The sequence below is a fragment of the Panthera pardus genome, unplaced genomic scaffold, assembly GCF_024362965.1.
Source record: "Panthera pardus isolate Hobbes unplaced genomic scaffold, ASM2436296v1 HiC_scaffold_17, whole genome shotgun sequence".
NCBI classification, from domain to species: Eukaryota; Metazoa; Chordata; class Mammalia; order Carnivora; family Felidae; genus Panthera; species Panthera pardus.
Genome location: NW_026526732.1, coordinates 85,020,756 through 85,037,445, shown reverse-complemented (window position 1 = coordinate 85,037,445; position 16,690 = coordinate 85,020,756). Strand labels below are relative to the sequence as shown.

General features: G+C 44.4%; 2 protein-coding genes across 2 annotated transcripts; one reads left to right on the top strand and one right to left on the bottom strand.

The window, feature by feature from the left end:
• The first annotated feature begins 7,103 nt into the window (after positions 1-7,103).
• On the top strand, positions 7,104-9,041 carry KHDC3L (KH domain containing 3 like, subcortical maternal complex member). The gene is made up of 4 exons (XM_053905401.1): positions 7,104-7,272; positions 7,464-7,643; positions 7,903-8,684; positions 8,793-9,041. The coding sequence occupies exons 1-4, from the start codon at positions 7,104-7,106 to the stop codon at positions 9,039-9,041; spliced, it is 1,380 nt and encodes a 459-aa protein (XP_053761376.1).
• Positions 9,042-12,860: 3,819 nt separating this feature from the next.
• On the bottom strand, positions 12,861-16,193 carry OOEP (oocyte expressed protein). Its single transcript, XM_019417765.2, has 3 exons — positions 15,927-16,193; positions 15,544-15,723; positions 12,861-15,178 (listed from the first exon to the last, which is right to left on the bottom strand). Exons 1-3 carry the CDS (start codon positions 16,114-16,116, stop codon positions 15,099-15,101), a joined length of 450 nt encoding a protein of 149 aa, XP_019273310.1. The 5' UTR covers positions 16,117-16,193; the 3' UTR covers positions 12,861-15,098.
• Between the last annotated feature and the right edge of the window lie 497 nt (positions 16,194-16,690).

The window sequence follows — 16,690 nt, the reverse complement described above, 5'->3', positions numbered from 1 at the left end:
ATCCTTTTGCATTGAGCATCTCTATTAAGTAGCAAATAAGTGGATATTTTAATCCACTCAGGTTTAATTCTGGTTGAAAACTTCAAAACCATCTGAGTGTGTTATTAGGGTAGGCCTTTCCATCATCTAAACACTCACTACCCCTCAACACCTGTTACTAGCTATAAAAGTAAATACTTTCTTGACTAAAGAAGGTAGGATGGGAGTAATGCAAGAGGTGGGAGGGTGACAGAGATCTTCCAAAAAGCTGAGGTCAGAGTCTTCCTGGAAATAGCATTCCAGAGCAGCTGGTGGCTCCTTTTACTGTTAGAAGAAATAATTTTAATTATTTACTTTTCAGGCCTATAACACAGTATAAGGACACTGGAGCCAGACACATCCATGTTGATAATTACAACATGAATTATTCATTTATTTATTTATTTACTTATTCATTCACTTGTTTATTTAATTTTAGAGAGGGAGAGAGAGAGAGAAAGAGAGGGAGAATCTTAAGCAGGCTGCACACTCAGCGTGGAGCCCAAAGAGATGCTTGATCCCAAAACTCTGGGATCATAACCTGAGCTAAAATCAAGAGTTGGACAATCAACTGACCTAGCCACCCAGGCACCCCACAACTTGTATTATTTAAAGTGGATGTGCAGAAGATGATAAAGCTTTCTTTACAGTGGACTTCAGTGTTTTTTAACCTAGACCATAAGAGATACAAAGCAGGAGTAGAAAGACTTAAAACAGAACAAAAGATGCAACTAGAAATACTCTTTTTTGTTATAGTTGTTTTAGGTAGTATAGAAATTTTATTTCTATAGTAGAAGCATCTATTTTGATTACAGAAAAAATAACAGTCTTTTAAAGTCAAGGTAATGAAGCAGAAGTATATATTTTTTCTTATATGTCCATACTCAAATATCACATATGGTTTTAAGACATTCTGAAATTAACAAGGAACAAATGCAGAATCAAAGTAGTATCTGTGAACAGAAGAGATGTATACACGATCAGCCCTGGAAATCAGAAAATACAGAGTGATCTCATATAGTGATTCTCAACTTTCTTGTGCCTTAGAATCACATGGATTGTGGAAAAAGCACCTTCAGGGGATCGAAGACAAATCACCAGGTTAAACAAGTCCTTGGTCTCAGAATAAATACCAAAAAGAATAAAGATACAAACTCTGTTCCTCAGGGAGGGGAAAAGACAAAATACACCAAGATATGAGATCCGATTTTCACTCACTGTTATTTCTACGAGCCTCAGATTCAGGAATAATAATCACTACTACTCTCAAAATTGTTCCACAGATTAGGTCACATAGTATGTGATTAGTGCTTCCTTAATTCATTCACACACAGCTACTATCATTATTTCATCATCATCATCATCATCATCATCATCATCATCATCGCCATCCTCTAATACAGAGGACATCCTTCCCCCATCCCAATACCACTCCCACATAGCTGTTATTATTTATTTAAAAAATCATCAAAAAAAATAAAATAAAATAAATAAAAAAAAAATCATCACTCATGGATTTCAAGCTCATGGACTACTAGCTCCATTTTTATATTGGTACCATTTTGACTAGCTTCAAGCATTCACTTACATTAAGATTTCAGTACATGGTTGAAATGACAATTTTTCTATCTAAACTAAGACAATGAATTCAAAGAAAAAAGGAAACTAGATTTTAAAAAGTGTGTGTTGCTTCTAAAGTCAGCAGAACTCACATAAGGGGTGGCCAGTGGAGAGAACACTGAAAAATCTCATGAGAGTGCACTGGGATTCCCACAAAAAAATTCTACACATATCTCCCTCAGTGAATGTTGGGTGTAGACAAACCTACATGCTCAGAGCTTCTAATTAGTTTTTTAGTTCCAAACTTCAGTGATTACCAGACAAACAAAACAGCATAGGGCAAATGAAAAATAAAAGAAAAAGAAGAACACTGGTCCAGAAGGCCAACTTTTGAATAACAAGAGAAAGAGCCAGGAAACACAAGGGAGAAAAATGTGTGTGTGTGTGTGTGTGTGTGTGTGTGTGTGTGTTTTAAGTTTATTTATTTAAGAGAGAGAGAGAACACAAGTGAGAAAGAGGTAGAGAAAAAGGGTGACAGAGGATCTGAAGCCAGCTCTGGGCTGACAGCAGAGAGCCCAATGGGGCTCAAACTCATGAACTGTGAGTGGAAGTCAGATGCTTAACCAACTGAGGCCACCCAGGTGCCCCAGAGGAAAAAAAAAAAATGTTTAGTAAAATAATTGAAGATCATTTCCCAAAGATTAAGATCAGAATGGCCTAAACTTGTCAAAAACATCAGTGGAAGCTAGAGGACAATAAAGTAAAGCATGAAATTTTGAGGGGAAAATTATTTCAGTCAAGAATTCTAAGGCCAGGGACAGTTGGGTGACTCAGCCTGTTGGGTGTGGAACTCTAGATTTCAGTTCAGGTCATGATCTTGCAGTTTGTGAGTTTGAGCCATGTTGCCAGCACAAAGCCTGCTTCAGATTCTCTCTTTCTCTTTCTGATCCTTCCCTGCTTACACACGTGTGCACTCTCTCTCTCCCTCTCTCTCTCTGAAAAAGAAAAATTTCTAAGGCCAAATGTCCAAATACCTATCTGGATAGAATAAAAATATATTCCAACATGCAAGGCCTCAAAATATGCATTTCCTCAGAAAATAATAGAGGATTTACTCCATCAAAATGAAAGGAAGTCTCTCTCTGAAGAGAAGTCAAATAATGAAAACTTTGCCTCAAATATTATGAACTTGGTGAGAGAATCTCTGGTTCTCAGGGTGAATGTAGCCCAGGTTAAGCCCAGTGTAAACCACCACTAAGAGTCCAAATTCCTTATCCCTTACCTGAACTCTCCCACCACGTTCCCCAAACCCATTCACTCCCCAGATGCAAAAACACTCCCAAGCATTTGGCTAAGGCAGGTAGTAAAGAGCAACAAAAAGGGTTAATCTTTGTACTACTGAAAACTCCTTTTTAAAGCTAATTGTTAACCCAAATTAGACTCCAAAACTGAAGGGACAATGAATGATAATGAAATAACTGCATATGTCATATATATAATTTTAAAGTACTGTAGAATGAACCAATCTATCTGACAGCCTTTGAAAATTATAGGAACTACAATATTATAGTTAGGAACATTAGGCTAGAAAGCTGACAGCTATGAAATTTCTAAGTGAACTTCTTAACTCTAAGCCACCTTTACATGGTTCAGTAGAAGAGAACATTTTATTTCAAAAATTCTCTTGAAACTTGCTTTTATTTTTTTTGTTGCCTACTGCTCTTAAGTTCCACCTGAAAAAATATATTTCTCATCTTACTAAACCTCACATTAGGCATCAGCATCTATTGCCACAATTGCCTTTAATGCTTCCACTGCATGTTTCAGTCTTGTCATCAGCTTGCAAGTCTCTATTTCTTTGTTTAGCCTGAACTAATTGTGCTCACAACTCTGCCTTTAATTTTCTGCTGCCTTCCTGGAATTCAGCTAGCTCAGTCTCAACTTCTTAGGAGCTGATCAGAAACAAAGTGGGAAACATAAGTATAGTAGAAACCACAAGGATCCTCTTGAAGATGATTATATACAAATTTAATAATTTTTGCCTGAATGCTATTGATACTACTATAAAATCTACTAAACAAACAAACAAACAACAACAACAAAACCAAACAGGCACATGCACAAAGAAAGGAAGTCATGGGATCCAGAGAGCCCAGGACCCAACACCGGAAAAAGGCTGTGGTAAACCACAGGATGATGGGCCTGGAAAGCAACTAACTTAGATTAGAACAGTTAAGACTGAAGGAGCAATACTGTCAAGATGAAATGATAAATTGCCTGCTCGGCTTGAAAGGACAGGAGAAATTTACATAGTTGGGCAGTTTGGAGATAAAGGAGGAACACATAGAAATATAAGCATTTTTTTTAAAGTTTATTTATTTTGAGAGAGAGAGAGAGAGAGAGAGAGCAAGTGGGGGAAAGGCAGAAAGAGAGAGAGGGAAGGAGGGAGACCCCCCAAGCAGGCTCCACACTGACAGTGCTTCCTTCCTGGAAGGAAGCTCAAACACATGAACCAAGAGAGAAGGAACTTTGAACACATGAACCAAGAGACCATGATCTGAACTGAAGTTGGACACTTAACTGACTGAGCCACCCAGGTGCCCAGAAAAGTAAGCATTTTAAAAAGAAAAAGAAGCATTTGAACAAAAAAGCAATTAATAACATCAAGAAAAATAAAACTTTACCCAAGAAATCATATTGCAGTTTATGAATATTATTTACAAGGTCATAATAGTATAAACTTGAACACTGCTCTAACAAAATCATATTACTGAAGTGGGACAGGGGGTACCAGGTCTGATAAATATAGGTAAGCTGGGAGAGGAGGGTGAAAGACGGTGTATTTTTTCTTTTTTGGAACCTTGGGGGTGATTTACGTGCATACAAAAGAGTGTTTAGAGATTTCTTTGAAAATTAATATTTCCTAAAACTGTAAAAACCAGGGGCGCCTGGGTAGCTCAGTTGGTTGGGCGGCTGACTCTTTGTTTCTGCTCAGGTCATAGCCTCACAGTTTGTTAGATCTACCCTGAGTGGGCTCTGTGCCTACAGTGCAGGAGACTGCTTGGGATTCTCGCTCTCCCCTGCTCACACGTGCACTCTCTCTTTCAAAATGAATAAACATTAAAAGAAATATATTTTCGGGGCGCCTGGATGGCTCAGTCGGTTAGACGTCCGACTTCAGCTCAGGTCATGATCTCGCGGTCCATGAGTTCGAGCCCCAAGTCGGGCTCTGTGCTGACAGCTCAGAGCCTGGAGCCTGTTTCAGATTCTGTGTCTCCCTCTCTCTCTGACCCTCTCCCATTCATGCTCTGTCTCTCTCTGTCTCAAAAATAAATAAAAACATTAAAAAAAAATTTTTTTAAAAGAAATATATTTTCAAATTGTAAAAATCAAACCTTTAGTCCTTCCTTAAGCTTTCAAGTTTTTCTTTCAAAACTCACTATCCTATTCATAAGTCTAGAAAGTTTTAAAAGTTATGTTTAATGGGCTACGAATGACATAAGGTCTCCTTGACAAATTTGATTAACTAAACAATCTCAGAAACAAAACAAAACAAAAACAAACAAAAACAAAAACAAAACCCATTCTCATACATGGCAAAGAGCTTTGCAAAGTACTTTAATAGGCTCAAATAACAAGAACTTCTCAATTACTAAATAATTCTTGTAAATAAAATAAATAAAACGTATGAATATATTGAAACTGAAGTTCTTCTCAGTGATCCAACACTGAATATAAACTAAGATTTCATCTTAAAGTCATATATCTAAATCCATGACTTAACTATATATTTTATTTTTCACTTTTTTATTTATATATTTTAATAGAGTTACAAAACTGTTTTTCTAATATAATAAATTATCTAAAATATTACAGCAATATAAAATACCATGTATATGGTTCCTTTCTTTTTAAACCACTTTGAAGAATAAAGCACAATAAACTGCTTACATTAAAATGTGTACAATTAACCAGTTTTGACATATAAACCATATCCAGTGAAACCATCACTGTAATCAAGATAATGCACATTTCCATCATCCCCGAGAGTTTCCAAATGCCTCTTTCCAATCCTTTCCTCCCTGCATTCCCCTCCCTGGGCAAGTACTCCATGCTTTCAATCCATGCTTTCTATCCATGAGAATACTCCATGCTTTCTATAGATTAGTCCACGTATTCTAGGATTTTATATAATTGACAGATCACTTTTAAATATTAATACTCTAATTTTAATTATCTTAAATATTTCCATTCCTAATTCTAAAACTTCAATGAAGTAAAAGATCTCTACGTGTGCATAATGACAATAACATGCGTAGAACTCTAAGTATCCTCTTACACCAACTAAGAAACAATATATTATCCTATATCATTTGCTGTAAGAAAGAGATTTCAGACTAGAGATTTTCATAGAAATACTTCTCGGATTGGATTATTTTTGGCAGTACTGATGGGACATTAAAATTCAATTTATAGTTGCTATGTTAGTGAGTCCGTAACCTCCAGAGGGGATAGTTATGGAGCCCAGATCCTTGGGTGTCAGTTATACACTCAATTGTTCTGTCTACCCAATCGTTCTGCCAATCCATTCTGTGATTCTTTGAATAGATTTTGCCCTTCTTTGGCTCTTAATTCACATTCTGCTTAGGTCTCAAGACTTTAGATCCTGTCAGACACCTACAAATTTCTCATGCACTTCTTTGGCCTACAGAACTCCCACAGAGGATACAAGTTTGAACCTGAGTTCAGAGATCTCTCACCTCTGGGCCTGGGCATGACACCCCAACTACTAAAGTTATATAACTTTATCTTCCTGAGTAGCAATTCATGGGTAATGCTTTAAACTGTACAAAACAAAACAAACAAACGAAACCAAGACATAGAAATAACATGTTACTTAGAGAATTTGCTCTGGATGTGCTCAGCTGTCTCTGACAAGTCAAGGAAGAAGCTGGAAATGTGATGGTCTCTGAGGAGGGAACTCAGTATTCAGGGTTCAAGAGAAAGTGGGACTTACTTTAGCCCTTGAACACCTTTTTTAATCCTTGAGTTTTTACTTCTTTAATGCATTTCATTAGGTTTTCCGTGAAAAAGTCATTCCAACCCCTCAGGAATGCTGGTCCCATTTGAACCGTCTGAAAAGCACCTGTGTCTGCGCAAATATCAGTTCGCTTCTCTGAAAGGTATTGTCCAGATGTTGGATCTTCCCATGCCTCTACCGGGCTGTCCTCATCTCCCCGAGACCTGCTTCCCAGAAGAAGCTCCACCTCTGGCTCCCAGGGCCTGGGGAAATGGGCGGGTCCAGACCAGTGGCCCCTCCTACAGCGCCCAGGTGCTCTACCCAGTGCACTCCTGCAATCTCGGGAAGAAGCCCAGGCTGCGGAGTTTGGGAGGCGGATGGGGAGGGGCTTACCAAAAGCCCTTGAAATAAGGCCCTGGCCAAGCCACAACTGCCGCAACTGATACTAACCTTGGCCTTCTTGGTTTGCAGCTTCACGGCCGCTAGCAGCAAGGCCTACTGCAGCATGGCCACTCCTAAGCGGTTTCCGACGCTCGTACAGCTGGAACAGAGAGAAGGGACGCTATTCGAGGTGCTCGGTAACCTCACCAAGCGACCCTATTGGTTCCACTCCGAGTACCTGAAGAGTCCGAAGGCTGTTCACCTCGAGGCGTGGCTGGTGGAGGCGATCTTCGGTGAGTGGGTCTGAGAGCGGTGGCCAATGCGGTCTTTCCACCCCCGACACTCCTATCCACCCCGCCCCCCAGGCTGGCCGCGTTCCAGGGCCAGCCTCTCCAGTGGTCCTAGCCCCAAACCAGCGCTACCTTCTCCCGCCGCCTTCCCCTCCCAAATCCCGCCCCTCACAGCCTCTTTGCTTCCTGCACAGGTCGGGGAGGAGAGCACATACCACACGTCGAGTGTGTGTCACAAACCCTGCTTCACGTTAATCATTGGGACCCCGAGGGCGAGGCTGAGATCTTGATATTTGGTCGGCCCTATTACCAGGAAGATGTATCCAAGATGATCATGAATTTGGCTGACTATCATCGCCAACTCCGGGCACAAAGTATGAAACCGGGAATAGTGAGGGGTTCCCTAGGCAGGCCATGGGTTCCTTGGTAGAGATCTTGATGCTTCCCGGAGATCACCGGGCAGCGGTCTCATCCTCTCAGTCCAGGAGAGGGTTTCCTTCTTGCAAGGAATATAGATGGTCAAATTAATCCTGCACTCTCAGGTTCCAGACCCTAATCCCCCAGCCCATTTGGATAAATCTTCTTGTGGAGAAAGTAGGGGACACAGGTAAGGTCTCCACACTGTTCTTCCAGGCTCAGAGAAGGCCCCTGCCCAGGATGTAGGGACGCAGCGGTCCCCCGACGCTGTCCCGGAGACGGGGACCCAGAGCTCTACAAAGTCTGTCCGGGAGGCGGCGACCCAGCGGTCCGACGACGCAGCTCCGCAGGTGGCGAGCCAGAGCTCTCCGAAGTGTGTTCAGGAGGCGGCGACCCAGAGATCCCCCCACGCTGCCCGAGAGGTGGCGACCCAGAGCTCTCCGAAGGCTGTCCGGGAGGCGGCGACCCAGCAGGACCCCAATGCTGTCCGGGAAGCGGCGACCCAGCAGGACCCCAATGCTGCCCAGGAGGTGGCAACCCAGAGCTCTCCGAAGGCTGTCCGAGAGGCGGCGACCCAGCAGGACCCCAGCGCTGTCCGGGAGGCGGCGACCCAGCAGGACCCCGGCGCTGTCCGCGAGGCGGCGACCCAGCGTTCCCCCGGCGCTGTCCGGGAGGCGGCGACCCAGCAGGACCCCGGCGCTGTCCGCGAGGCGGCGACCCAGCGTTCTCCCGGTGCTGTCCGAGAGGCGGCGACCCAGCAGGACCCCGGCGCTGTCCGTGAGGCGGCGACCCAGCAGGACCCCAGCGCTGTCCGGGAGGCGGCGACCCAGCGTTCCCCCGGCGCTGTCCGGGAGGCGGCGACCCAGCAGGACCCCAGCGCTGTCCGGGAGGCGGCGACCCAGCAGGACCCCAGCGCTGTCCGCGAGGCGGCGACCCAGCGTTCCCCCGGCGCTGTCCGCGAGGCGGCGACCCAGCAGGACCCCAGCGCTGTCCGGGAGGCGGCGACCCAGCGTTCCCCCGGCGCTGTCCGGGAGGCGGCGACCCAGCGTTCCCCCGGTGCTCTCCTGGAGACGGCGACCCAGCGTTCCCCCGGTGCTCTCCTGGAGGCGGCGACCCAGCGTTCCCCCGGCGCTGTCCGGGAGGCGGCGACCCAGCGTTCCCCCGGCGCTGTCCGGGAGGTGGCGACCCAGCAGGACCCCGGCGCTGTCCGGGAGGCGGCGACCCAGCGTTCCCCCGGTGCTCTCCTGGAGGCGGCGACCCAGCGTTCCCCCGGCGCTGTCCGGGAGGCGGCGACCCAGCAGGACCCCGGCGCGGTAGGCGAGGCGGCAACCCAGCGCTCCCTGGATGCTACCTAGGGCCCAGTTACCAGGTTATGAAAGAACTTCGGGCCCGGAAGCAGAAGCCTGGCAAGGTTGAAGTGGAAGATCTTACTGGAGCTCTGTTCACCTAAGTCCTGATTCTTGCTGCAGAGCTGGGGAAAGAATGGTGTGGGTAGTTCTTGGTCCCTGCCCCCATGTTAAATGTTTACAAACACTGATCTAAAGAATCCTAATAAAGAATTGAATTTCCCTAGTGTCTGTTAATTATCAGGTAAAAGGGGAAGGAGAGGCCATTCTTCCAGCAGCCAGTATCTGCCCTAGGCTGCTCTCTACCCAGAGGCAGGTGAGACGTCTTGTGTTCTTTAATCGCAAACATCTGGTTTTACCTGTGAAGAGGCTTCTCCCGCCCATCGAGTCCGTCCTCCTTGGAAAACTTCTTAAAGCCTGTGGTGTTTCTACTCTAGGTGATGTGGGATGAAAAAACTTGGTTCCAATACTGTCCTCCTGGCTGGGCATATCGTGGCGCTGGAAGCCGCGAGTGACTTCCTAGCCCGGCCACCTGACGGCGAGGAAGGAGAAAACTGGGAGAAAGAGCCAGGACTGCCCTGGTCCTCGAGTTTGAGTCGGGTCACCGACCTTCAGTGAGTTTTATCGCAAGTGAGACACTAGCAGTCCTGGAGACTCCTCCCTTACTAATCGCAGCAGCGAAAGTGCACTGGCGCGGGATGATGGCTAGCCTTCTTTGCCACTTTTTAAAAACTTTTTTTAGTGTTTATTATTTCTTAAAGAGAGGCAGCATGAGCGGGGTGGGGCAGAGAGAGAGAATCTGAAACAGGATCCAGGCTCTGAGCTTCCAGCACAGGGCCCGCAGGGCTGGAACCCACAAACCCAGAGATCGTGACCTGAGCTGAAGTCGGAGGCTTAACCAACTGAGCCACCCAGGCGCTTTTTTTTTTTTTTTTTTTTTGATTGAAATATACCTGACCTGTAACATTGTGTAAATGTAAGGTGCACAGGTTAATTTCAGATATTTACATATTGTAATATGATTGCCTTTGTAGTGATAATCAGCACCTCTGTCAGTTTGGCTTTCTGCTCTACTCCTAGCAGCTGGGAGCCAGTGTCTAGCTAGCAGAAGGAAGCAAACTGTGAACAGCTGGGTGCTTGGATAAATAAAACATACGTTAATCTTGATTGTGAAAATTTTCATTTAAAAATTCCAAGGAGGGGCGCCTGGGTGGCGCAGTCGGTTAAGCGTCCGACTTCAGCCAGGTCACGATCTCGCGGTCCGTGAGTTCGAGCCCCGCGTCAGGCTCTGGGCTGATGGCTCGGAGCCTGGAGCCTGTTTCCGATTCTGTGTCTCCCTCTCTCTCTGCCCCTCCCCCGTTCATGCTCTGTCTCTCTCTGTCCCAAAAATAAATAAAAAAAAAATGTTGAAAAAAAAAATTTTTTTAAAAAAATAAATAAAAATTCCAAGGAAACCTAACTTTAAAAACTAAAGGAGTGGTATATCTAGCATACACTCTTTGGTCACCACTAATGGATGACCACTCCAATTTTAAATTAGCACTTATTTTAATAAGGGAAATAAAATGCAAAGCTGAATTTTAATGGATTATTAACTGTTTTTAGAAGAAGCAAAGAAAAGCCTGGGTGGAGTGAACTTCAAACATTTAAGACTCAAAAACAATCCAGGCTCAAAATTTCAATCGAGGCCACCTCAGAGTAGAATGAAGACTTGATATATCTTTTTAATCCAGAAGGGGAATATCAGAGTAAATAAAGAACAAATGTTCAATTAAAAAAAAAAAAACCTATTAGGGGCTCCTGGGTGGTTCTGTCAGTCAAGCATCAGACTTCTGACTTCAGCTCAGGTCATGATCTCAGGATTTGTGAATTCGAGCCCCATGTTGGGCTCTGTGTTGGCAGCTCGGAGCCTGGAACCTGCTTCAGATTCTGTCTCTCTCTCTCTCTCCCCTTACCCTGCTCACATTCTGTCTCTCTCAAAAATAAACATTAAAAATTTTTTTTTTAAAAAGCCCTATTAGACTCTTAAAGTAGGGCATGAAGCAGTGCCACCTGAGTTTTCACCCAGCTGAAGGTCTCCAGAGCTCTCTATCTGCCCTTTTCAACCTATTCTCTTACGGAAAATCACTTTCAACAGTTTCACTTGTACTTATGTCCACGTGTGTCACTTCTCTATTTTTTTCAATACCTATCCCACGGTTCTAACTACGTAGCTTTATAGAATGTTTTAATATTTAATAGGACAAGCCTCTCACTGTTCTATTGGCACTCTTGGTCATTTGTTTTCCAGATAAAGGAACTTATTTAAAAACAAAATTGGTTGAGAGAAAAGGTGTATACAGATGCCTTCTAAAAATATTGGGTTCTATTAGGGTACACTGGAGTGCTCATTTCATTCTTTACAAATACATTATATATGCATTACAGAGTATGTTTTACCAACTAAAAGAAGATGGTGAGTTAGATGGGAAACTCTGGGAACTGAGACCCATGGCAGTCAATGAAAAGATTGTGAAGGAACAAAGGTAAAACTACAAAAGTCTGGAAACGATGACATGTTTGTATATTTTTTCAGCTAAAACTATTGACAGCTAGTAAAAAGGTCAGTCTGGACAATTTTTGAATAGGCTGATTAGAGGCATCAAAGAAAAAAATTCATGGTTGATAGAATCTGTAGAACTAACTTCTGAGGTTAGCTGTAGGCCACACATGTAGCCTATTGCAAGGTCTTCCCACAGCTTCATTTTAGTTAAGCCAGGTACTACTTAGCACATCAGAATCTCTCAGTTTCACACTTTCGATCAAAACAAGGCCTTTTTATTTATTTTTGAGAGCGCATGAGTGGGGAGAGGCAAAGAGAGAGGGAGACACAGGATCTGAAGCAGGCTCTGCACCGACAGCAGTGAGCCTGATGTGGGGCTCGGATCCACAAACCATGAGATCATGACCTGAGCTGAAGTCTGCTGCTCAACCGACTGAGCCATCCAGATGTCCCAAAACAAGGTTGTTTTTTTTTTTTTAACATCACTAAGAGTGGGACAAACAAGGGGTGCCTGGGTAGCTCAGTCAGGTAAGCATCCAACTTTTGATTTCAGCTCAGGTCATGATCTCACAGTTTGTTGGGGTGGAGCCCTGTGTCAGGCTCTCATGCTGACAGTGTGGACCCTGTTTGGGATTAATTCTCTGCCCCTTTCCCTCACACACTCTCTCAAAATAAATAAATAAACTTTAAAAAGTCAATGTGGGGTACCTAGGTGGTTCAGTCAGTTAAGTGTCTAACTCTTGGTTTCAGCTCAGATCATGCTCTCACAGTTCATGAGTTCGAGCCCCACGTTGGGCTCCATGCTGACCGTGCAGAGCCTGCTTGGGATCCTCTCTTTCCCTCTCTAGCTCTCTCTCAAAAAATAAACTTAAGAAAAAAGAAAAAGAAAAACCACGTTGTCCCTGATTCTTTACAATTAAGAGGTTTATTCTAATTGCTCTTAAAAAGAAATAAAAACTATGAGAAATGAGTCTAAATTCAGGTGTGGAGGAAAAATGAAAGCAAGTGGGACAGTATAAAGAGTTTGGATCCTGGAATCAATGTTTTGGTTCAAATTTCACCCATCCATCCCAATGTCCTAGCTCTGTGACCTTAGCAAGTTAATCATGTTCCAAGCATATTTAGGTGCTTGGCACAAGGCCTGGTAGGTGATACAAGCTCTAATACTTAGCTAATATTACCCCCAAATTCTGAAAAGAATGACAATCTTTTTATTATTTAATTTTTAATTATTTTTAATTATTAAGTTATGAAGGTAGTAAAAATACCATATCAGCATACAGTGAAAGGGAACACAGAGAAAAACCATACTAAATGTGTTATTAGTTTGCTAGGGCTGCCATAACAACACAACACACCGGGTGGCTTAAATATTTTCTCAAAGATGTGGAGGCTGAAAGTCCAAAATCAATGTGTCAGCAGGATTGGTTTCTTCTGAGGCTTCTCTCCTCAGCTGGCAGATGGCTGCCATTTTGCTGTCTTCTCACATGGTCTTTTCTCCATGCACCCACCTATCTCTGTGCATATTTCCCCTTCCCATAAAGGCCCCAGTCATATTGGTTAAGGTCCCACTCATAGGATCTCATTTCGTTTTTTCTAATGTTTATTTATTTTTTAGAGAGAGAGAGAGTGTGCACGCAAGTGGGGGAGAGGCAGAGAGAAAGGGAGATAAAGAATCCAAAGCAGGTTCCAGGCTCTGAGCTGTCAGAGCAGACCCCAATAAAGGGTTCAAACTCACAAATCATGAGATCATGGCCTGAGTTTTGAAGTCAGACACTTAACCAACTGAGCCACCCAGGCGCCCCCCTCATTTCACTTTAATTAGCTCCTTAAAGGCCCTGTCTCCAAATACAGTCACAGTCTGAAGTACTGGGGGTTAAGGGCTTCAACATGTTAATGTATGTAAAGGATGAAAAATGCACAGGATCATTTAATAATTCTGGATAATTTTTAGACAATTAGAATGTTTTAAGCATAATCCTCTTCCTCCAAATAACATTATAAAAAGTGTTTAATGGTTTTGTAGATATCCCACTAGAAATAACCTGTTGGAATTTTAATCAAATTTCTGCAGAAGGATAAACGCAGGAGTACCTAGGCTTAATTAAAAGGGGTTGGGATGAGGATGAGGGGAAATCAGACAGAAAATAATTAGTTTAACTACAGAAAATGGAATTTTTTCGTATACAAATAATTTAAGCAAAGGAGTGGAAAATATTGGTTATAATGGGCCATTATTTGTTACAAAAGCTCATACAGATAATAAAAATTCCTATCTTCAGAGTTGAAAGAAGGAATATAGGAATAAGAAATGTAAAAGCATTTTACAAAAATGTGAATTAGAAAAACATTCGATATCACCTGTAATCAAAGCAGCACATTTAAAGTTTTTTAATGTTTACTTATTTTTGAGATAGCATGCGTGAGGACACACACGAGTTGGGAAGGGACAGAGACCGAGGGAGACAGAGGATCCCAAGCAGGCTCTGCCCTGACTGCAGAAAGCTGGATGCGGGGCTGGAACTCACAAACTGTGAGATCATGACCTGAGCTGAAGTCAGATGCCTAACTGATTGAGCCACCAGGAAACCCCCTCCCCAAAGCAGCACATTTTAAAAGACTTGTGTATGTGTGTGTTTACAACCCTTGCAAACAGCTAGAATCCATTACTGATAAGGGGTAAAGAAATTGCAGGAGTTGAATCAATTCCACTCTGAAGCCACAGAGCTCTCCATAACTTTTCCCCTAAGAAGCCTGCTTCCTGAAAGTGGAGGCAGTGTTAGGTGGGGGCTATTTTGCACAAATTAGTCCTAGCATGGTAATGGGTAATGGAAAAACAACCCAGCTCATGCAGAACACCTGTGCAGGCCTCAGAGAGAAAGGAGACAGCTGGCTTGGTGGCAGGATGCCTTCCAATAGTCAAGATGCCAAGGACCCTGGCTGTACTCTGATGAATCACAATGTCAACAGAATAAATAAGCAATCACCTCAGGTTTCATGTTGGAACACCCACCCATGTGCAGGGAGGAAGGCTCCACTCCAAAAAGAAAATGCACCGTAGGTGGTACCCAGGGGCCAAACCACCAACTTCAAAGTGAGAGCCCCAGAGGAGAAGCATTGGTATTACCTGTGAGCTTATTAGAAATGCAAATTCGTGGGCCTGTGCTTAGGGGCCTGTGGCCATAAAATCATAAAAGGGCTAGTAGATTCCAAATGATAGAAGCAAAGGAAAAAATAAGACCACTAGCATCAGCCTTTTACCCACCTCTCACATCAAGACGTGAATGAACACTCTTTTATGTATTTGCTTAATTTTAAGTCAGCAAAGTTCTTTATAGCATTGGACAAAAAGGAAATTCAGTTCTTTACTAGAATGGCACTACAAACTCACTTTTGCATCATAATAATCAGAGCACTACCCATCAAGACACAGGAAAAAAAGAATGCAGAGATTTATGCATACTTGCTTCTCTTGAACTTTAGCAGCAGAAGCAGGACTGTTCTCACAATGCTCCTGAAAATAGTTACACAATAGGATGTTCAGGAGTCTGGGGACCTGATGCATGGGTCTTCAAGAACTCCTCAAGTTGATTCATCTTCTCAGCTGGATAAGGAAAAATGCTCACTGTTCCAAAGTACTCGGCATTGAGGGGAGTGGGGGAGGAGGGGAAGTGCTAGCAGCATCACTTCTCAGGTGGAGACTCTGAACCTGAGATCTGGACACAGTGGTAAAACCAAGCTGAGGATGCGTGCGCAGTGACGGGCTTGAATGTGTCAGATTTGCTTTCCCAAGGTCCTATTTGCACTCCTCTCACAAAGGGATGCCCAGAAAACTGGATGCATGCAGAACACTGGAGTTAGGAAACTGCAAAAGGTTTTGCTATGGTAATAAAGGCTGGAAGAAAGGCAGGTACCGCCAGGTGGTTAACCAGTGGCTCCCTCCACTTGCAGGTTTTCAGAGACGCTCACCTCGGGCACGATGTTTCCGGTGCCAGTTTGCCAGGCTCAGGAGCACGCTCTTCACCCGATTCTGTACACGGGGCCGTCCGAAGATGGTGATTTCAACTAAGTCCCCAGAGTTAACTATGTCCACCGTCAGCAGGACTTGGCTCATCCACTCTATTTCTGGAATGATGGCTCTGTCTGGGCCTAAACAGGAAAAGAGAGACTTTGAGGGGAAACATGGTCGAACGGTCAGTGGGAGCTAGATTTGAAGGCCAGGAGAGGAAAGCGCAGGAAGGTGGGCATCTTGGTGTCAAATGTGGCCTGCAAATCAGGCAGAGACTGTCCAGAGTTGCTCTGGACTGTCGGACTGGAGGGGTTACAGCACCAGCACACCTAGGGTGGCTCACCAAAGATCGAGTCAGCCAGCCATGCCTCCAGGTAAAACACCAGTGGGTCTCTCAGTTCCTGCACAGGAAACCACCATGGCCGGGTGCGAATCCGAGGTGGTGGAAGTGGTAACTTCAGCAGCCTGCCCAGGGACTGGGCAGGCGTGCATTCGTTCCCCTGGGCCTCAGCAGCACCTGCATCGTCTGCCATGCTAGGTCCCGCAGCCCAGGAAGAGCAAGGTCCGAGCAATGTCCAAGCAGCCCCCGCAAAGCTCCAAGGAGGCGCGAATCCTGTGCTCCCTTTTAAGTTTCCGGCCAACCCCGCCTCTTCCTGCGACCCCGTGCGTGGTTCCGGGTGAGCCCACCCAACTGACGCCCCCCCTCCCCCCCCCAGCGCCCCTGCTCGGTGGCGCTGAGAAGGCGAGCCCCCGGATTTCCTGCTACTAGCATTTGAGTTCCAGCCCGCTCTCAGAAGCTGCGTAAGGTCTCACTTAGCCTTTAAGGCCCCTGCGCCGGCACATAGCTGATTAACAGTGTGGTTTGAATTGGCAGCCTCATTGCCCCAAATCACTTTCCGTGTCTAGGTTAAGGTTTCTATGTTACCTTCCAGGAGTAAGTAGGTAGATCAGGCCAAGGGCCGCCTTATTGAATCTACACTTACTTTCTTCTGCTCCCTGGTGTCTACTGACTCTACGGTTGGTTACTGCTTCAAAATGATTAAAGCAAGTGTGTCCTGTTTGAAAATATAAATGTTAGAGGGGTGCCTGGGTAGCTCAGGTTAAGCC

What these genes read in the sequence shown, in the direction of transcription:
- OOEP (XM_019417765.2), bottom strand. Translation starts at nt 16,116, where the DNA reads ATGGCAGACGATGCAGGTGCTGCTGAGGCCCAGGGGAACGAATGCACG. An exon ending in GCTGGCTGACTCGATCTTTG is followed by an intron (nt 15,724 to 15,926) that starts GTGAGCCACCCT and finishes TTTCCTGTTTAG; the next exon opens with GCCCAGACAGAGCCATCATT. An exon ending in CCGGAAACATCGTGCCCGAG is followed by an intron (nt 15,179 to 15,543) that starts GTGAGCGTCTCT and finishes TTCCTTATCCAG; the next exon opens with CTGAGAAGATGAATCAACTT.
- KHDC3L (XM_053905401.1), top strand. Translation starts at nt 7,104, where the DNA reads ATGGCCACTCCTAAGCGGTTTCCGACGCTCGTACAGCTGGAACAGAGA. An exon ending in TCGCCAACTCCGGGCACAAA is followed by an intron (nt 7,644 to 7,902) that starts GTATGAAACCGG and finishes CTGTTCTTCCAG; the next exon opens with GCTCAGAGAAGGCCCCTGCC. An exon ending in ACCCCAGCGCTGTCCGGGAG is followed by an intron (nt 8,685 to 8,792) that starts GCGGCGACCCAG and finishes GCTCTCCTGGAG; the next exon opens with GCGGCGACCCAGCGTTCCCC.